A 22,963-nucleotide genomic window follows, 5' to 3' on the forward strand; every position below is an offset into this window, starting at 1 on the left:
GCTGCTTTGCTGTGAAACCGCCTACTCATAGAAAATCCGAACTGCCACGAAGCCACATTTTTAAAGGGACACTAAAGGCAAATATTAAGTCGACGTTGATTGTTGAAATAGCGGTCCAGAAACCTTGTAGTGCAATTTTTATGCCAAGGAAGTGCTTATTTTGAAATAATCACGTTTTAGTGGTCCGCATCGCGTTAGCGCACTTCAAATCACCCGCCTGAAATCCGACTTTCATACGTCACTGCTGCCGTGCCCAACGTTGCCCGCCTTTACTGCGCGGCCGCCAACACTAGTAGCAGCAGAGACAAAAGTAGCGGGACTCACAGCAGCAACAACGGCCATCGAAGCCATCGAAGCTTGCTGCAATCGCCGCAATGGATGTGGACGGAGAACTTGACAACGAGACATTGGCTTGTCACGCTGCGCTCCAATTCAGAAACTAAGCCACTTCGAGCGTAAGGGTTCATTCCGCAGCACCCAGTGAGAAGACACATCGGTTTCCTTGCTGCAGCGCTGGCGTTGAGCACCATTCGGGCATCCGGAAACATCACATGCATGCGGCATTTTGTCGAACTTTCTGTCAGAGCGACTTTCACGAGCGCGCAAAACACACACGGCAGTACGCGATCCCAAAACTACCACTGAGACGCGACTGCGTGAGCGAAGCAGGGCGCCGGGCGAAGCGCATTTCGGCGAAAACGGAACCTTTGAGCCACGCGCGCCGTTCCCCGTGGCAGCGCCACATAGGTTCCTTTTTCCACGAATCAAACTGAAACAAACAAGCAGCATTTTATTACGTCTTTTGATGTACGGAAAGTTCTTTTTTTTATTGCTGCTAGTTTGATTACTAGTGATTTATTGTAGGCAGACTCTCATACGCCATCGGGATCACTTCGAAAATGTCCCACTCGTGGCGCTCATCATGTGATACATTTAGCCTAATTTCTCGGTAAGTAGGGCACTGCTGTTGATAATATTGCAGTTTTAGAAGTTGTCATACATTGAGCTTTCACTATGACATAAATTGTTATTTGCCTTTAGTGTCCCTTTAAGTGTACATATTACCAGTACCCCAACTTTTTTTTAGGTTAAAAGTGAGCCGTACAAACTTATATGGGCTACGTATGGAAAATTTTAAAATATATTTTACTGATTTTAACTTACACCATACTACTTTTCAAATTCACTTTGAAATTATTCTATACTAATCACTTCGAAATCATTCTATACTAGTTATCATTTGCTCCAAACCAAAAAAGTGATATTCACGCAAGCCTATTTCACTTTTCAATCTAATTAAAGGGGATATGCAACAATTTTCCATGTAATCATCGAATGGCTTTTTTAACTGCATCATGAATCAATTGCCGCACAAATTTTTTCAATCTGTCAAGTACAAGCGGAGTTACAGGGATGTGCCGCATGCTGTAAGCGCTTTCTCTTCTCTGGTCCCGACGAATGCCCTGGAAGCTAAGGAGGGAAGGATGGCACAGGGAAAAGAAGTCACGTGACGCACACGTGATGACCTTAAGGGGGCGAACTCATCTTAGACATTTTTTCTTTATTTCTCTATCAATTCTGAAGAATTTGCACAGGTTTGTGCAGCTTTTTTTTGCCGATTTCAAATATGTAATTACTTTTTCCTCTAAGTCATCTAGTTCCCGAGATAACTTAAGTTCACCCCCTATTGTTTAAGGCCTTGATATAAATTAAAGTGCTCAATTAAAAGCAAACTTTAAAAATTTGGCAATGTTCACTAATGACTAAAGATTCAAAGTATGCAAGCAGCTTTTTGGTTTGCTTTTCTTTATTTTAGAGCAGATCGAACTTTACATTATGAAAAGCACTTGGCATCCTGTTACAATTTTGATGACTAAATAATTAATTGAGATTAGACTCGGCCGCTTGGTGCCTGTCCTCCTCACTCGTCCATCTGATGCTTGGGAGGCTGAGTTTTCGACTGAGTTCTACCAAGATACCTAACGAGGGCCTCAAACTGCCACATTTGATCTTCATTACTGCATCTGCATCTACAGTTTCAACCATGAAGCATGCTGTTCCTTAGACGCCAAAGCCCAAATAAGTGAATGAAGGCTTTCATTTACCCCTTTGACACATTTTGAGAAGCCCTATTTCTGACAAGGTGCTCATAAATTGGTATCAGAGCTTTGGACACATGTGCTGGCAAATTATAAAGATGCCTCGAAGCAGGCTCTCCATTTTCTGCTGCGGCTGCAAATTGGCGGCACCAAGAATCTGGGCAGTCAAAATGACATTACAAAAAAATTACTGCATCCTGGAGTATGAAAATTTGCAGGCACGTAGAAAAATGCTTGCTGAAACCAAAAATATCATTTTCAAAAAATGAATTTTTTGCCATTTCTCAGTCCCAAAGACCAGTCTGCCCCCTTAAAGGGGTGGTGCCATCAAATTTCGGGGCTATAACAAGCCTGTTGTGGGTTTCCTTTGTATGCAAGGACATTCCACACGAAGGGTCGGACACAGCAAATGTTTAGAATATATTTTAATTCACTTCCAAGTGTACCTAAATGCTCATTCTCCCGATCGAAACCCATCGCTAGCGCGCCAACACTGACGTAGATCTGTAGGATGGGCAACGAAAGGTTGTAGTGACGTCACACCAGACCTGCTGTAGTAACGTGAGTGACCTCCGGACCTCAGCCACTTCCGCAACGTACGTACCGGCTGTAGTGAACTAGAATATATTCTAGTTCACTATAGTACCGGCAAAGCATCGGTTGCTACATCACTCGCCGAGTTTCGATCGCTTCCTGGCCATGTGCGTCACAACCTTGTGTGGTCACGTGACCATGCCTCCTACACTTCTACGTCACTGCCCAACCTCGGCGCCCAGAAACCGAAACCGAAAGTTGTCCAAATAAAAAGGAGATATTAAATTATTTAGCGAGAATACATGAATCTTGTTGCGTGCATCATGCTTCCTGGAGCTATAGGAAATGCTTACAGCAAAGAACGCGCAAGCCACAAATTTGGTGGCACCACCCCTTTAAGCACTTTTTTCCCTTTTTTTCTCCTAACGCGCGGCTTACTTTCAGTGTGATCACGAGCAAGCGCGTGGGCACATCACGCCATCCCACGGCAACCACAGTAACTATGCTGCTCACGATGCTCAAATCAGCCAATTGCCATTGACTTTATTGCACCGTCGTTTGGGTTTATGGCATCATTTGTAGAGAGAAGAGCGACCGTTTTCTGGCTGACTGAGAATTAATTGTAAATTCTAGGCTGCATGCAGCACTGTAATGTTTGGCTGACATATTCTCAGGAGCCTTGACTACCGGATGCCAGCATTTTCTGACAATGCTCAAAGAGTGTTGCAGGGTCCCCTTAACCCTTTGAGGGTCAAATTTTTTGCGAAATGCAGGCCGAAAATGTGTAATTTTTTTTATTGCTGAAATAAATTCTTCAGACGATTCTATTTAGAAAAAAATTGTCAAACATTTTGCGTGACCGTAAAGTGACAAAAAAAAAATCATTTTTGTTTGTTACACATGGTTTATTGGTAGTAACATCAAGCAAAAAACAAACACTTATACAATTTTTTATAAATAAAAATTATGCGTTGTATTAAACATAGCTCACAGACATACTTGGGGAGTAGTCCGCATTGGAAGAATTGCCGCTCGACTCACTAGCAGCAGAGCAACCGGTACGTGCTTCCATAGCGTAAGCGAACTGCGCGAGTGAGCGCACGGAAGAAAACTATCGTTGTACGCCCATCGAGAAAGCAAAACGAGTGCAGAAGCTATAATAATCCTTCACCTTATTGCCAACGAGACGGAGTTAGTTTTTCCCGAGTCTCCAAAACAGGAAACACAACCGCAACCACGGCGGCGTCGTTTATGTAATTTAGCGCCGCACGATAACAGATGTGATCGCGCCACGGGTAGCAATAAACGAGAGTCATAAGCGGTCACCCTTTAAGAGATTAGAAACCAGATGGCCATCAGCATTGCGGGCGTGAAAAGTGATAACCACCCGAAGGACAACCGAAACCAGCCGCACAGCGCGTGCTTTCTGATGCACAAGTGAAAGCCGGCGCGCGGCTTTGTGGAAAAAAACAACAACAACAACAAAAAAACGGAGAGACATCGGCACATAAAAAAAGTTCCATGTATTCCCAAAGCATGGCAGCACATGCCAGGGAAGAGAAATGATCGAAAAAGGTGCGCGTTTCAAAACATACAGGCAATGCCGTACATGTACGGCAAAAACCCTGAAAGGGTTAATGTCCCTTGACAGTGGCCCCTTTCATTCTTGGTATGCCTCACCATAAGATGTATGTGTTTGCTCGTTTAACACCTATGCATTCAGGCAAAAACGACTCGTAGGACCTGCTATGGTTGCCAGCATATCAGCATGCGAGAGCACTGATTTGAGTAAGGCCATTTCAGACTTGTAATCATGGCACAATGTGTATGTACTACATAGGCTCTATGGTGCTGTTGCCACAAAAGGCACCTGAATCAGGCAGGTCCGAACTATTGCATGTATGAAAAATCTGTCTTCAATTACCTACGGACGTTCGTTATTGGAAGAACCATCACACTGCTTGAACTCTGAGACACTATGTACACAATTATGTACACCACTTGTGTTTGCTATTTGTATCAACTAGGCGCTAAGAAAGAGCAAGACACATTGAGCTTTGGATGAATTGAGCCTCCTGCATAATAACTTTGTCTTCATTTAACTTCATTTTGCAGTGTACTGTGGTATAGATAACTTTGCTGAAGGCACTACCATATTCCGCGACCCACGTCAAAAATATAATTTTTCTCTACTCAACATGGACATAACCGAAAACGAATTTGCACTATATTTCTAGCCTGAGATTTCCTTCTATTTATGCAAAAACAGAGCATGAGTGACTTCAGAGTAAATAGATATTTAATTACAAACTAATTAGGAATGATTACAATAACACACACAAATTAACGTATTACGACATTATTTTTCTTGCGATATAATATCGAGTGCCTTGAAATAACATTGTATCGATTTGACAGGGTTACAGGCAGTTCTTCATAGGTGGCATCTGAAAGGGTTAAGAATGTGAAAAGCCTCCTGGTCAGACAAAACCTTTCACTAGAAGGTATGGATGTGCTCTATGTATTTGATGTGGCCTTAGAGAAACGTCACAAGTAGAATCGTTCAAGAACTCCCACCATTTTTTGACGTAGCACTCAAAACAACACTACCGCTCGATGTCACTAGCCCTGCGATCATGAATGACAAACATGGCGTTATGAAGGCACACGTGCGGCCAGCGCGCATCTTTTAGTCCAAACGCAACTACATTCTGCCGCAACCGTTGCGAACACAAATGCGGTCCTGTTGACGTGATCATGGACAACCATGAAAGTATGCGCGCATCCAACATGCACCGACTCAAAGCAATGCTGCTTGCCGCTACACTGCGAACAAAACCACGGGAGACGAGGTCACAGATAGCACAGTTCTGAAGGCATGCGCACGGCCACCGCGCACAGATTGAAAATGGAACTACCGTTTGCCGCAACCGCTGTGCAGGATACTGCGGTCGCTATCGTCGCGATCACAGATAGTGAATACGCTCCGAAGGTACGCAGCAAACACAGCCGAAGATTAAAGGCAGTAAAGCCGTACAACGGCACAAAGTGTTACGACTTTCCTGTCGTTTGCGTATGGCTATGGTGTGCGGAGCTTCGACACTTAATTTCAGTTGGTCTCTAGTGAAGCTTTGGCACGCTTGTTCGCGGCACTGCGCGTTTGACACACTCCATGGGTAGTCTGAATATCGTATTTTCTCGTGTATAACCTGCCCCTACATGTAACCAGCACCCCAGCACTACAAACTACGCAAGAAAAAAAGATACCTGCGTGCCCGCGTATTGACGCAAGGCCGCCTTGCTTGCATTACTGTGAAGGCATGCCGTCAAGCCAACTTGCGCACCAAAATTCTCCTATCACATGCACCCCAAGTTCAGCTCCAAATTTTCTGCATATTTTGCGCATGTTATATGCAAGAAAATATGTTCACTCAGTGTGTGTCCAAGTACGTCTAAGTTAGCAAGAGTTCAATGCATGCGCTTGCTGGGACCAAAGGAGGGGTCATAATAATCAGATCTTACCGAATTTTGTGGTCCATAGATGAAATTTCGCTGCAATAAAATTCCACAACAACGAACTTTTTCGTGTGCCCTGTCAATTTCGTTGTAGCGAGATTTGACTGTACAGGTTTGACTGCACTTCGTAACATTCATTTACAGGGCAATTCTACAGCACTACAACAAGGTTCTAAATACCTGAATCTCTACAGCATTTTGAATGGGAAGTGCTATCTATTTCATCAAATCCAACTCCATTACAATGTTTGAGTTGGGTGACGGAATACAAAAAAAGTGGAAGAGAAAATTACCGGTGTCCTTATCTTTGGCTTTGTACACTTGTCCGTAGGTGCCCTCTCCTATCTGGCACACGATATCAAAAACGTCAACACAGCGCTCTCCCCAATTCGGAAACCGGTCATCATCAGACGGAAGCTTGTTCAGAATCCTGTAAAGAAGTAAAAAAATAAGTTACTGTAAGATATGCTCTGCATTACACCACACGCTAAACAAACATGCCCCTGCGCCGTTTCTTGTACAGTATAATATGTATCACGTTACCTGCTTTTTGCCCTAAGGAGCAGTAGTACAGAAGAACCAAATGAATTTGTGCAGGCTAAGTTCCAACTTAAAATTAGACTTTCATTCCTTTTCCAGAAGAAAGTTCATTACTAGCAGAAAAAAACAAAGCCCAAAGGTTTTCGTTCTTGAATTCAGCGTTTAAACTGCAGTTCCAGAAAGCCAGTGTGCATATAACAAATACAGTAAAACCTCGGTGATACGATCATGGCTCGTACGAATTTCGGGGTGATACGAATTTTTCTGTGGTCCCGGCTAAGGCCCATTAGCCTGCAGTATATTGTAGTATGGTTGTTGCGAACAGATTTTCACACCGCAACGTTTGATACGAACGTACGCTAGCGTGCAGGTACGAACAGGTGCTGCCCGCGCTGTCAGGGAAGGCGCGGCCACGTGGGGGCGGCAGTCACGCGCGGGCGCGGGCATGCACGCTGTGCGACCATCAACGGTGCGTCATTGTCTCCGAGACAGTGCGTGCGAATCTTGAAGGCCTTTATGCGCCTTCGCGTTTAGATTACAGATGACGTTGACGTCACGTTTGTTTCCCCCCGATGCGCTGGCGCGTGCTCCTGTACTCAAGGCAGCAGCGTCTTTGCACTGTGTTAACACGTGCCTGCCATGTCGATGCAAGCCATGTCCACGAAATGAGACGTTCTATGAAACAAGACTGAAAATTAAGCTGCGGGTCCGTCATGAAGTCCCGTGAAAGGTGGACGAAGACCCCAAGAGACCAAGCGGACGGTCTTAGCGAAGGAGCTAGGCCTCGCAACACACGCGCACACCTGCCAACTCTCCAGTTTGCACGGGAGACTCCCGAATTTTGAGCAAACCTCCCGACTGTGCGAGCGTGGCCGTAAATCTCCCGAAAAGCACCCCCAACACTGCCGGGGATAAGAAAATAGCAGCATCAAGGGACAGCGATATTAAAATTGCCTTTCCTTCATCTATCGCGTGCAAAGCGCTTCTTATGTCACTTTCGCCGCAATACTCTGGTGTCATGCAGAAAAGCGTAGTAAGATTAAGAAGGGGCAACCAGCGGTTACAGGTCACAACACATCTGGTACATTAAATACACACGCGCGCATGCACCGTATATTTACAAGTACAAGTATGATCGCTGACACCTAAAAACTTTACTGGCAATCATTCAGAGCTGTTCATGACGTCGCTGCGGCCCTGAGAAACACTAAATCAAAACCACGAGATTCGTATCACCGAGGTTTTACTGTATTGTCTTGTCCAGATAGTGCAGGAACTCCAGGGGGACGTAACCATACCTGTTGCCCTCAGATATTCTCAGTAGGCTTGTGCGAATAGCGATTTGGTCGAATAATTTCGAATCAGATTCGAATAGTATGTATCACATAATATAAAGAAAAATGAGCATATTTGTCATGATCCAACTAACCTGCACAATATTTTTTGTTTAATTGAAGCAAAGCATGTGCAAACGTCATTCTGTTTGGTTCAAAGGGAAGTGAAAGCAACTTTGAATAGTTGCAGAATTTGACTTTCGGTAAAATGTAAGTGATAACCGGTATTTTTGCTAAACATGTTAATTCTGGCGCAAAGCTTGAAAAATGAAGATGGGACAGAGTAAGAGACAGATGAGTGCCAAATCTGTAAACTATGTTACGATAAATATGATAACCTGTAAAATATGTTAAGTTTTAAAATGCACAGCGGTCAATACCAAGCAGCATTTAAACACTGTGACAGGGACCCCAATGGCTAACTTGGAAGCAGAGCGAATGCCTTGGCTGGCTTTCCCTAACGCAGGTAGGCACATTTGTACAGTGATCTGGGGGGCTATTTTGTACGCATTCAGTGAGAGAAAGGAACGAAACGGCATAAGAGGACATGAGGGAGCCGCATGGGATTGGTTGTGGCTCACCTGACGGCCAAACATGAGAATAGCAACCAGAAACAGCAGTGCTGTCAATCATTTTGGCAAAGAACAGGCACAGAATGGACAGAGGCACCGTTCCCTTCGATAGAACGGATATACGACAGCCTCTGAACGCCTTGGATTGGATCGAAATGCAAGCACTAGGGGCAGAGAATCAAATTAGCCTGCTTTGTGTCTGGCTTACTCCAATTCAGTGCTAATAGTTTGAGAAAATCGTAACCAGCACCCCACCACTGAACAACTTGTCAAATTGCGACACCACCTAACGTTCACTGATGACATTAACACAAATAAATTGTTAAAATCATCACGCTCTTCAATTTTAAGCTTTGAAAAACAATAATAATATCTAGGGTTTAACATCCCAAAACCACCATATGATTATGAGAGACGCCGTAGTGGAGGGCTCCGGAAATTTCGACCACCTGGGGTTCTTTAACGTGCACCTAAATCTAAGTACACGGGCCTCAAACATTTTCGCCTCCATCGAAAATGCAGCCGCGGCGGCCGGGATTCGATCCCGCGACCTTCGGGTCAGCAGTCGAGCGCCATAACCACTAGACCACCGTGGCGGGGCCTTTGAAAAACAATGCCTGCGAATATCGAGAAGAGGAAGAAGAGGATGACAATGAAGAAGAGTGCCGGTTCATAATGATGATAATTTGCATCCCACGGTGGAAAAATCGACGCCCGTGTTTTGGGAGCGAAGCAGAAGGGAAAGAATGTTCACCTATAATCCTATACTTCTTCAAGTGTTGAAAATATTTCTGAATTCCCTCAGCTCACCCATTGACTGTTCGCTCCCTCTCGTCCTCCCGTGACATTTCGTTCTGTTCTGCCACAGAATGCACACAAAGTAGCTCCCCCCTGCTACTGAGCAAAAATCAATACTACTTCATTGAAATGCTCTACCTGCTGTCACTCAGATCTCATCCTCCCTACCTATATGCATACCATGTGTTGCATACTAAACTCACACTATCACTGTGATGGGACAATTGCTGTACCATACGCACATATTTGCCATGGTAACGTCTGTGTGGCAAGGTTTCATGGCAATAGGATCATGCATGGGTGCGGCAAGTACTTATTGGGCCATCTTGATTGCCAGCTGCTCTCATTTCTACAAAGTGATGTGCAAGTGGTCACACACATGAGGTGGTAGCAAAGAGCAGCGCAATGAGCCTGGGTTGTAGCCTATTGAAAATGTGCAGTGTGCTTAGAACTTTGCCACACATCTTACCGCACAGATTTTTGAAGACGCATATCGTGATAGGGTTGTCGGCGATAAGTCGTACTGACACATTCGTCAATAGTCACAATGTTTCATTGCATTTCCTACACTTATCTGTTCAACACTGCCAGAACCGTACCGCGGAATCGCGGTTAACCGGTCTCTGTACTTACCTAAAAGGCACATGATTTTGGTTTTTTCACATTCTGGTTCCAGCCACACCACAAGTTGAGAGGCGCATTTAAACATTATGCCGGATGAATTGTCCAATTTAAGTTTTGAAATGCTCCTTGGAAATGCCACAACGTGCTATTGCGTGGTTGTATGAGAGAGCCATAATTTTTTTCTTGCTCTGTTCAGGCCTAAGAAAAGTCCTTGCTTTAGAGAATATTTATTGTGGTATTTTATTCCTTTGTTGGTAATAGTGGCACACATCACAAGATGCAAATTTTTATTTGGTGGTTACTGCATATTACAGTTTAGTGCATAATTATGCTGCCGTTGAGAACGTATGAGAGAGAGATTTCACACTAATGCCATTTCTAACCTGCAACCTTGAAAAAAGGTCTGAAAAACCAGATGGTGAAGGGTTGCAGAATACGAAATTTCAGATTTCCTGTACTGTTGGTATGTGATGGTGCTTAAAAGGTGTCCTAAATATATCAGGCATGTCCAAAAAGTCAGTTGGCTGTATTCAGCTTCAGTAATATAAGCAAGCTATGAATTAAGTGTAGCATGGCAAACCAGCAGGAATTTTTTAAGCTTGTGCACGCAGCCCTATGAATATATGAAGAATGAGAAAGTGTGCAGCAATCTTTGTAGAGTTGGCACTTAGTTGGCTATTAAGTCCTTGGTCATTCTCTTTTCTACTCTTCCTAATCAGAACTACCATGGCAAATTCCCATTGCCTGTACTTGAGGCAACAACCCGAGTGGTGGTTGTGACAACCACTAGTAGAAAAGAATGTGAAAACTCCTAGCTCTCACCTTGGCCTTCTAAACACCTGCATGGAGCCACCACCTGCCACTTGAGATGGCTGGGAGCCAGGAATATTTGCTGCAGACAATGCTTTCTGGGTAGCCATGGCAAAATCATGTTTCATCTGCTGATGCTGCTGTTGCTGCTGTTGCTGCTGGGTGAGCTGAGGTGAGCCCTCTTCCCGGTCAGCCACTTCAGGTGACATCATGTCCTCTACTTTCATGCCAGGTGGCATGGGTAGTTCCTTAATACTCTTGCGCTGGGGTGGCGCCGCAGCAGGCTGTGCAGGGCTCGGCTGCGCTGACAGCTGCTCTGCTGACGACCGTCCACTCACTGGACTGATTTCGTCCTCCTCCTCCAATACACCGTTGTTGCTGTGTGGGGCACTGGTGTCCCCACCTCCGACAGAGGATGGTGCTGCAGCTGCCTCTTCCGGCGAGGAGACCAGCTCCGGGGAGCCTTCAGAAGGTGTGCAAGGCTTGGAGGGTGCCTTGGGGGGAGCCGGCTCTGGTGGAGCTTCCACGGCAGGTGGTGGCTCCACAGAAGCAGGTGGTGGGGGAGGCAGTGGAGGAAGCGGCGGGGCTTCGGGTGGTGGAGGCGGCGGATGCGTAGGATTGCTGGGGGGTGGTGGTGGAAGAGGAGGCGGTGGTATGTCTGCGCACGAAGCAGGGCCATTGGACGGTGCAGTGGGAGCTGGTGGTGGAGGCGGTGGTGGCGGTAGCGGGGCTACCCGGCTGCCGACCGAGTGACGACTCTTTTCAAGCTCGCGGCCTTTGCGATGTTTACGCAACTCGGCGCCGAGACTCGTGGAGGCGAACTTGGTTTCGTAGCTGGGGCTACGCTCCCGCCGCCGATGCGTCTGGTAGGCAGCTGGAGGGCTCAAGGGTGGCGACCGGGACCGGCCAACCCTAGTGCGTTGAGGAGGGGGGCTCCGTGACCGGCTTCTGGATCTTCGGGTACGCCTAGACCTGCAGCGAGAAGCCAAATAATCAGCATTATTTCGTCTTAAATTGTCTATAATCTGCCTGCATACAATTCGTAGGTAAATTTCTGCCCCTTTAAACTCAATGTACATCAAACCAGTAGAAGTTACACATCTGCTGGAGAAGCATCAGCACTTACCACAGGAAATAACGAAGCAGGGCTCCGACACATTTTCTTGCAAGTGTGCAAAGACATTGTGCATGTGTGGCTGAAGGAAAAGAGTTTATGAATGGGCATACCCGAAAGCACAGAGGGACACATTTGTTTTAAGCAATGATCTGTTGTCTAGAAATCTGCATGCAAAGTGTACAAGCAACAAGCCTATCTAGTTCCATTTGTGTTTTTTCAAAGCAAGAGATCAATGCAAGTTGGCACCAGCATTTTCTTCCATTTCAGCCTTTCATACCCAACGTACCACACTCAGCCTTGAGTGCTGAGACTAATTTTAATATTTTCAGATTGTTGCTCTAAATAGAAACACGGGTGTCAAGAACACTAGAAGAGTATTGTGGTGCCTGGGAATGCATTGAATATATATATATATATGAGGAAGGAAGTGTCCTTGGATCCAGTCGAATCAATGCTTTGCGAAGTAGAGGACGTGCAACACGAAAACTTTTTATTAATCCGACGTTTCAGCCGGGGACCGGCCTTCATGAAGCCCTGATGAAGGCCGGTCCCCGGCTGAAACATCGGATTAATGAAAAGTTTTCGTGTTGCTCGTCCTCTACTTCGCAAAGCATATATATATAAAGAAAACTTTCAGGTCGATATCGAGGGGGCAGCTTATCAGTGACGTGTCATCACAGTGTGACGTTATGGGGAAACAGCAACTCGCAACATACTAGCGGAAGATCTGTCATCTGCTCGTGGTGCAAGAAAAAAACGATGCCTCAATTTCCAGCGACCCTGCCAGTGATTTCAGCGATTACGGCTACATGCAGGACGCACAATTCGCAAACTCAGTGGAACTGTGTTGGCTCGTCGGGCCAATGTCCACTGCGGTGGGGCTGGTTTGCAGATGCTCAGCGACGAAAACTAAAATAAAAGTAAGATATTTTATACATGTTGTCCGACTCCTGTGTGCGGACAGCGTTAGCACTACATACCAAGGAAACGTAAATTGTCTCTTTTGTGATGTCTCGAAATCATGTCGATACTCGTTTAAACACTGGCACATCAACTTGTGCCACAAGATGTGCTTATTTCGTTGACAAAGAAATGGTTCTTTAAAAGATGATCTTGCAGAGGCTACTCAAGTAGCGTTGGAGTCTTGCACATATTACAATAAATTTTGCCCTGTGGAGGAAGTGACAGGGTATTTTATTCTCATTTTTTCTACCAATCTTTTGCAATGGCTTGCAAATGTTTGCTTTTCATCAATGCACTTGCAAATTCCTTTACTTTTGAGTGTTCCATTCCAATTAGCCATGTAAAAGTGTTTCACTTCAATAAAAATTCGCTTGAGCACAATGCATTTCCAATCAAGTTTTTGTGTCCCTTGTGGTCAGTTGCATTATCACGATTGGAAGGAGGAGCGACTACATCTGGCTGCCCCCAAAATTCTGAAGTAGTGAGCAAAGAGACGAATACAGATGCAAATGTTCCCTCACTTGGTCCTTTGTATTAATAAACATTTAAAGCAACAGTTAGGTTCAGATAACCTTCACACAGTGCCATTTGTGAACTCCAAAAGGCTTACTGGAACCACAAGACTTTACCCTCCAATTTCAAGCTTGCCCTCAAGGTGCTATCGAAGCATAGACTGTATGCTGGGAGTTGAGGCATGAGGATATGATATCAGCATTCACACGACCGCTGCTTCTACTTGAAGCACAAGGCCAGTTTTACTCTACTGAATGAGATATGTGGATACACCCACTTGCACAAGTATGCATGTCCATTTGCAGATCATGTCATGTCACAATTTTGCTTCGTATGGCAAATACATTGCTGACATTGCTTAATTACAGCTCCCACAGCGAAAAAGAGTGAAAGAAACAACACATTGTGCAACAGGTCATGGCCACTACCTTGCTGATTTTACATACTCTTTGCTTCATTACTCAAAGATCAACAGCACAATTTTAGAATGGCTAATATATTATTTTCCAGGAAATCCACTGGCACTTTCTTTGATAGATGTGTCCTGCCATTTCTCCACTATGAAACTACCCTGTATGTAAGATGGTGACCAGTTTCTCCTCAGGCTGCTATTTGCAATTCTTTTGCCAGTCATCATTAGAACATTGCTGTTATGGAACAAAGGCAATTCAACTGAATGTTAAATTTCTCATAAACAGGCTTCAATGGATTGCTAGCGTCCTCATACCCCACAGCATATGAAGGCCTCGGAACAGGGCAGAAACGTTGCTTATCGCCAACTAGTTAAGGGCCCATCCTTTGCCCTGCCTTCACAAATTACTGGAAGTCCTGTTTACCTTGCTTTGATGGATTCTTCAGTGGCAAAAACATCTCCTGACGTGTCAAAGCTCAACGGCGAAAAGAGATTGTTCTTTTTTATCTCACTCACCATAACATATCTGCAACATGTGCACACTTGGCGTTGGGAGCATGCAGCCAAGAAAGTCTGTCAACATTGGGATTCCTTCATTGTCACACAGCCTGTCACACAGCTCAAGAAATGCCATGCTCGGTGTTGAAGGCCTCTTACATGCGTGCGAGTACAGTTTTTCCCTAGTATTCAGGTTTGTCTTTTTCGGCATTGCTTTTACCTCGAACACCATAAAAATCAATGTACGGCTGCATAACACCCAAGGATGAAGTCTTACATAAACTGGTATTGGAGGTCTTGGAGCAAAAGAAATTCGACAAATGCTATAAGGTACAAACCATTTCGTAAAGCTGCTACTTCTCTCCTTCAACTGGAGCTGCTTTTGCATAGCTTCAAGCACTCAAATTTTTTATGATAGATACTTAAAATCTCATTATGGAAAGAGCACAGTAGCCAATAATGTCGCAATAATCTGCAATTTTACACACTATATATCCAGCAAAGATAAAGCTAGCAGAATCATTGTTATGTGTGCTAAACAATAACATTTTTTTCAATATCCCTAATTCATACATGAAACCACTAAATTTCTTCATATCGATAATTAAAACAGCTTCCTTAACTTAACTGCCTCACCTCAGATCATATTAGACTCATCAAACTGGAACCAGCTCTTACACAAAATAATTACTTATTAGGCATTATTTATTCTCCACTTATTCTACTCTTTCAGAGAGACTCTAGCAAAGAAAGCTGGTGAGCCAAATAACATTTGTATCCAGTTTACGTTTCAGCGTTACGAACCCTGCATTCTGTAGCATATCGTATATGCAAAGCAGTTTGAAACCTCAAAGTATAGATTTAAAGGGACCCTGCTACACTTTTCCAAGCAATCATCGAACGACCTCACTATTGGAGTTTATATTACCTCACGAATCAATTGCTGCAAAATAGTTTTGAATCCGTAAGGTAGAAGCAGAGTTATAGGGATTTGACGCGTGATTTAAGAGCTTTCTCTCTTTTTTCATCCAGACAAGTGTGCTGCAAGCTACACAGGCGGGACGACAAAGGGGCAAGAAGCTACGTCAGCACGCGTCATGGCCTTGAGCATGTCCTAGTGACCATCAAATTGTTTCCTTCCCTCCAGTGATGTAGTCAGGCCCGTCAGTGATGTAATTTGCCAAGGGAATAGCGACTAATTTTTAGCTGTCTTTGAAATGTAACTGTAAACATATCTCACATGTTGACCGGAGCCTCAACTACCGATAAGCAGCATTTAATGACTATGTTCAGAAAGTGTTGTGCGACTATGTTCAGAAAGCTTAAGGGACACTAAAGAGAAACAAAGAATCAGCCTAGATCGATAAATTGTGCTCTGAGAACTCTAATGTCGCCATCATAGGTTTATTAATAGAGGAGAAAATCAAGTTCAAAGTTTCATTTTTAAATTTCGTGCCGAAATCTCCCCGCGCGACGTCACGGATTTCAATCATATTTTGCAACCATTGGCTCAACAAAATTACCCCAAACTTGGTATGTTAAGTCTATGGCCCCCTCAGAGGACAATGAACTTCTTTTTTACCGATTAGGAACTACGTTATCCCTAGTAGGTGCCATCAAAACATTTTACATCACGGCGAATGGTGCAGAAAAAAAGTGTGCCCCCGATATATGAAAGAAGTGCAAATGATATTTGATCCTTGGTTGGTTTTAGGATCAAATATAATTTGCACTTCTTTCATATATCGGGGGCGTACTTTGTGGTTTAAGAATTTTCGACTGCGTTGTTACCTTTGGTTGATTGTCTTTTTCGGCAAGCAGTTGTGACATGGTTTTTTATCGCTTCTTTTTATCATGTTATCTCTCTGTTGATTCGATGCGTGCCTAGAAAAAGGCCTTACGTTCGAAGTAATAAATTGTGAGTTCAGCACTGTGTGTGTGTGTTCCTTCTTAAGCGTTTCGTCTTTTTGCGCTGGTAAATCTATTTCAATATATGTTTTCTTTTTTTACTCCGACGACCTCTGCCAAATGATGCGACTGCGAGTCATATAGTTGAAATGAACTTTAAACATTAGTTAGCCAAAGAGGCATTGAAGCGACCAAAGCTCTTTCTTTCTTCAATAAAATGACTACAGAAGACACTGATAAGGACTGTCCTTCGGTTTCTTAAGCCCAATGTGTCAGATTATGCCGCCAGTTCCTCTTTTCTGACAGGAGATGACGTCATCGTAGATGTCAAACAAAGCAGCTATCCACTTCAGTTTCAAAACACATTTTTTTATTACTTAAAATTACTGACGAGTTTATAAGCAGACTGAACAACCCTACCTCTTACAGGACAGCAAATTCCATTTGAAAATGACAATATCCCCTTCAGGCGCAACGTCCACATATGTGGACGCTACTTGTTCTTGCCATTTTTTTGGACTAGTCCGAAAGAAAGGGCAAGATACATTGCGCATAGCATCAATTGAACCTTCTGCATAGTCAACGTGTCTTGACTTGACCTCAGTGTGCTAAGTGTGACCATAACTGATCATTTTGGTGAAGGCACTAACGTGATCGACGAGTCGCTCAACATGCCACGTTCCAGGACCAACGCCATAAGTATTACTTTTCTCCACACGAAATGAACACAACCAAAAACAAATTGCGCAAGCATTTTGAGCCAACAATTTCCCTATTTTTATATAAAAATGGAACATCACTGACTGCAGAGTAATTAAATATTAAATTATCCTCTAATTAACATTAATTAGCAAAACTCGCACAAAACAGCATATTACTTTACTTTCTTTCTTGGAATGTAATACTGAGTGCCTTAGAATTACGTTGTGCGAATTTGAGACATTTGCAGAAAGTGCATCATAATTTGCGCCTGAAGGGGATATCCTAATACCCCTGTCACAAGAGCAAATTTAATGTCATTTGCACCTAATGACATTTAAATTTACTGTAGTTACTTGGCTGCCCCACGGGGGCCACCTAATGTCATTAAACAAAAATGACGTGCAAACGAATGACTGCTCTCGCTGAAGAGGGCCCGTGTACAAATACATAATAAAAGGCAAGTAATTCACTTGAACAATTATATGCTTTCATTTTATAAGTGTACTGTTTTATTTTTGCCACACAATTCAACTTATTCCTTCTCAAAAGTTGAGTTTCCTCGTTCCCAGCGATACTGTTAGGAGCGCTGCTGGCCATGCCAGGCCATGTACTCAGTGGTAGCCATCAGTCCAAAGTTCAGCTTGCGTACCACTGACGGCGTCAATGCAGCCTGACAGACATTTGTAAACAACTTTACTAAGACTTTATATACATAATAATATCTTTTTACACACTGTGACTTATTTTGTTCATTTCAGTCTGCGCTACATCGAGATTGCCATCATCTGCAAATGACATTATATCGTGCCGTGTAGCAGCACAAGGCACCTAATGTCATCCGATGTGCTGAATGTCATTAGATACAAATAACATTAAACCTTCTTGTGTGACAGGTGTATAACAAGGTTAAAATATGCCGGAGTTCCCCTTTAAGGAGCTCTTAAACTAAATGTTTTCAAGAAACAAAGCTTGTTTACAGACAGAAGTTACGCCAAACAGACCAGCATCTAGCGTAAACAGGGCCACATTGCTAACAATGCTCTGAATATCCACTTCAGCGGCGGCGTGTACAGCTGAGCGCACCAACTCAGCGGTCACGTGCTACGTGTTACTCCAACCGGCTTGAAATGCAATGTGCAGGTTTGTACACGCTTCCCGAGTAAACAACTACTGCTCATTTAACTTTCAAACTTCACTGTGGTGTGTTTTGCTGCAGGTGACCACTTTGCTGAGGACACTACCATGTTCGGCAAGCCGACTGACGTACCTTGTTCTGGGAGCCACAATAAAATTCTAATTTTCGTTTCCTCGGAGTTGATATAATCAATGACAAATTACCCATGTCTTTTGAGCCTGAGGATTATTTTTAGACAAAAATGGAAAATGACTGACCGCATAATAAATATATTTTTAATACCAACACTAATTAATATCAATTACTAAAACATGCACAAATCAACATATCACCCTCTGGTCTTTCTTGCAAAAGAATACCAATACCCTCGGAATAAAGTCGTGTAAATTTGAAACATTTATAGACAGTCTGTCACATTTCGTGCCTGAAGGGGATATCAAAAGCCACTCTTCTCACACCTAATAAATGGTGGAAATGGTTGCTGGTACTTCTTGCGAGGAAAAACATCTTGAAATCCACGGTGGTTACGAGGGACGCTCCAAGCTAATTTTAGAAAACTGGAGTTCTTTCAATAGCACCCAAAGCACCATACACAACTACTTTTGCATAATGCCCCTACTGAAATGAGGCTGCCACTTGCCTGAATCAAACCTCAACTACTCTGTGGCTAAAATACATTTTTCAACCCCTTTCAAACTGCTATAAACAATATTAATGCGGCACAATTCTTAAGGGAATAGAAAAAGAGAGAAACTGAAAGTTTCTTTCACCAGCAATGAATGACTCCACTCCAACAAAATTTTGTTCCGTCAAGTACCAGAAAACAGGGGCTCTACGCACACAACTGCGTCACAGTGCTTTGTGACATGCTTCACAGGCAAAAAAAGCTCTATGTTAATAATGGCAGAAAATCGTGAAAGAAAAAAAAAAGGCTCTGCAGCCGCAATTCAACCTGCAAAGCTGAAGCTTCTGCTAAACTGGAGCGAGCCCTGAATCTGATGCCTAGCGAACCATGTACCATACCAGCTAGGAATGACACCCTGCAGACATGCATGTATGTTAAGCCTCACCCCACCACCGCTGTTGAAAAGGCACGGACTACCGAGTGCGATGAAATCAATTTGAAACGCATTAAAGGAAACATGCAAAATTCATCTATAGATCATAATACTGAGTGCTTAAACCTACACAACAATGATTTAAGGAAAAACAAAGAACGTGAAAGTGGCAGGGCACTACAGTGCTCAATGCACTGTTCCCAAAATTCATAATGCTTTACACATTAATGCCTCTATCTAGGAAAGCCTGATTCAAAGTGTACACATACACATCTGAGCATCTGCTATGCTGAAGAGAACTGCTTCAAGTGCTGCGTGCTTACTGTGGCAGGAAGATAAGCTCCACCAATCAAACCACTGTACGTGGAGTCCTGGCAGATCAATCTAACTTTAGCTGCACACGACATGCGGCACGTTGTGTCATACAAGCATGTTGTCCCAATTCTCTGCAGTATATAGAAACAAATTATGCTTTGTCTACTAAGCACAACGCAAAAAAACATCCCCTTCGAGCTGCTTGTAGCACTGTGCTTCAGGACGCACGTAGGATCACGTTTTACAGTTTTAATCCTGCAGGAAGCATAATCACAGTGACACCAACTTCTGCAACAGCTGCGGTGTCAATCATAGTGAGTCACCAGGGCGCTGTTGGCTCTGTCCACCTCCTGTTTTACAGCAGAGATCAGTATGGACAAGGGTTAACCCTCCTTGTTAGCATTGCTCAATGTACAGATAAAGTAACTATCACACCTCAACTGACATTGGTTGTTAAAACACTAAAGTGTGATGCAATACTGAATGCATTTGTTTACTGTGCTACCAACCGAGAAAACAAACAAAAAATAGCACGGCATCTGCGTGCCAAAGATAACGGGAATAATCTACTGTTACTACGGGCTCTCGGGGGTTACTAATTACCTTATGAAAGTCTATACTCTCGCGCAGCTATGGGACAACTGTATTTAGGCGTTCAAATGTTAAACACGTTTGCCGAGACACATAAACGTGGCGCAGATCTGGTCCTATCGGTAGTTTGTGTGGGTGATGCGGTCGTTTAGCCGCACTGTGCATGCACTCAGTACGAGCCAGGTCGGCACGGAAGTCCTTCCGTGGTCACGCGCAATGCAACGTAAAGCTACGCCCTGTTGCCCTCGCCGCCGACATTACGGAGTTCTAGCATGCAGCTACAAGTCCTAAAAAGGTGGGGTAGGTAGGAAAGACTTGGTTAGAGAACACACGACGCCCAATAAAGGTGGTTACATACCTGACAGGACTTCTGCTTCGACTTCGCGAGTACGCGGAGCTCTTGCGCGACGAGTAGAGACTAGAGGAATTGTTGGGCGAGTAATTGCGCGACGGCCGGTCCTTCTCGCGGGCGTCTGAGGTCGGAGACTTGCGTCGCTTGGCGGCACGGCTAGGAGGTGGGCTCGGAGAGCTCACCGGGCTGCGAGCGCTGCTCTTGTAGGCACGCGGATGATCGGGCGACAGAGAACGTTTGCGGCTCGAGCGGCTGCCGCCGTAGCAGTCGCCGTGAGAGTCCGACACACCATAGTACGGGTCCAACACTCCCGAAGATTCCCTGTAAGCACTCATATAAGTTCGGCTACTCGCGTAGTCCTTCATCACGTCTCGGTCGTAGTAGCCGCTCGACGTCGAATAGTCCCGCGAAGAACGCGACGACGAAGACGGTGGAGGTGGCGGAGGAGACGGCGGCCGTTCGCTGTGGTTACGCCGACTCGAAGAGCGCGAGGAACTCTCCTTAGCGTCGCTCGTCTTGTGTCGCGAAGGGTGCCGTCGCTTGCTGTCGGTCCTCTCGCTGGTCCGGTCAGCGGACGTGCCTGCTCGAGGAAGATGAGACCGGCAGCGGAGACGCCGGGTAGAGGGGTTCGCCGGGCGCTTCATCCGAGAACAGCGAGGAGTCCGAACTTACATCGTCGTACTCGACGAGAGGCTTAGTGGCGACCACGGCTCTCTCAGAGTCGCGCGCCGCATGCTTACGTCGGTGCGACCGATGGCTTTTCTTGTGCTTTCGATGGCTGCTGCCCTGGGATGAGTGGCGAGACTTGCTGGTGCTGCTCACGCGGCGGCTTTCCTCTGGACTGCGTGGTTTCTCCTTCACCTTGGTGCGGGAACGCGTCGAACGCTCCTCGGATCCCCGCATTGTGGCTTGAGGTCGTCGATGAGAGGCACGAGCCTTTCGTCACGTATCCATGAAACGGACGATCCGCTGGGGTCCCCTTTCACAAAAGCGAGAAACACTGACGCAGTGGCGCTTCCACCATATTGGATTTGCGGAAACGAGGCCTAAACGGGCGACTGCGGTCTCATTCCGAGGCGAATACTTTCACGCTTACAGCGAGAGGTCGAATGGCAGTATTTGCACTGCTTAACTTATTTCTTTAACTTGCATACGAAAGGACGGTCGAACGAGCTGCCGCTGGTACAGCTCGACTAACGAGCGCCAATCGAGACGGACCCTTCTCAAGCAGGGGAAGGACGATTTTTTTATCTCGCAAGCCCTTTAATTTTGGGCGGGTGGACGTAATACGCACACCATTCAATAGGTTTGATAGTGCAGGTATTTAATTCCGGAATATTTTAAGAAACCTATGTATATTTTACAAGGATGGCGAAGGATGCTAAATCTCCCAGAGACCGCAATCGCTTCTGAGCTTCACGGGGATTTACAAACCTATGCTGACGTCACATCTGTATGCACATTTTTCCGCAAGAACCAGAAACAAAACGCTACGAGTAGCGAGCAAAATTTATAATAATTTATAAACAAGTATTGCATGTCTGCTAAAAAAACTTTATTTGCTGTTGAATGGATTACATCAAGGCGCAATTTTTCAATTTCAACATTGTGTGACTTCTTTCACATTGTAACCTAGCCGATACGACACGTGCTCAGCAGCGGCGAACGTTCCATGGCGGCAAATTTTAACCATGACCAATGCCACAGTGAATTAGAAATTAGAATATTAATAAGAATACCTGTGCACCTTTCCAACAAGGGCTCCTTAGGTGTAAATATGCGTGACCCCCAAAAAATGCGCGGCCGAGGTAGTGGTATCAGCCTTTTTACCTCCGCGAAACAGTGCAGAAAGCAGGTGCAACTCAACAATGGCTCCGTGGGCCTTGACTTATGTTAACATGCGTGACCCCCCCAAAAAATGCAGTACTGAGGCTAATCCTACCGAGGCAGCGTCGTCGGTTTTTGTGCTCCGGTGGAAGTCACGAAAAGAAGTGCTCCCTGTTTCCGGCGGAAAGGCACAACACACGACCAATAGATTTCGAGTGGTCACTGCGGCGGCTGTTGCTGAGCTCTTGTTTGTCGCATGGTAAATAGGCCTAGTACCGCGATTACCTGTGTGTGAGACATGGAATCAGTGCTTGCGCTCGCAGAGGTAGCCAAGGATGTCGAAAGGACGTTCATCAGCCTTCTGCAAGAAGGCGAGAGCTACGACTCTGTGTTCGTTGTTGGGGACGTCGTGGTCATTCACCCCCACTACGCTGGAGATCTCGAGGAGCCCGACAGTGCACGGATCAAGATGACTCTTCGAGAGCCTGAAACAGGGAAGCATTTCGCAGTGCTTATTTTTGGTCAGGCTTCTTACTCCGTATCCTGCAACGTGAACGTAAACTCGAGACTTGCCTTGTCCGGCTTTCGAACTGAACCTAACCGTGGGCTTGACGCCTCGCTACTCCTCGTGTTAGGCCGCACGTCGCACTACCGAATATGGGAAGTCGCAGAGCGCAGTGTGTTTGCCTGCAACGGCTCGACTGAAACGTTCGCCTCGGTGCGACGGCGGCGCGACTTCTACGCC

At 45.0% G+C, this 22,963-nt stretch overlaps 1 protein-coding gene across 1 annotated transcript in view; it reads right to left on the bottom strand.

Annotated features, from left to right (window-relative positions):
• Positions 1–21,832, bottom strand: part of LOC119387792 (cyclin-dependent kinase 12) — a gene marked incomplete at its 3' end in the record, with an annotated part of 34,212 nt that extends 12,380 nt beyond the window's left edge. Inside the window, 3 exon segments of the mRNA XM_037655304.2 lie at positions 6,443–6,579; positions 10,840–11,799; positions 20,398–21,832. Of these exon segments, the coding sequence (XP_037511232.1) occupies positions 6,443–6,579; positions 10,840–11,799; positions 20,398–21,035 (1,735 nt within the window).
• Between the last annotated feature and the right edge of the window lie 1,131 nt (positions 21,833–22,963).

This window comes from Rhipicephalus sanguineus, chromosome 3 (assembly GCF_013339695.2).
Source record: "Rhipicephalus sanguineus isolate Rsan-2018 chromosome 3, BIME_Rsan_1.4, whole genome shotgun sequence".
In the NCBI taxonomy this organism is placed as follows: Eukaryota; Metazoa; Arthropoda; class Arachnida; order Ixodida; family Ixodidae; genus Rhipicephalus; species Rhipicephalus sanguineus.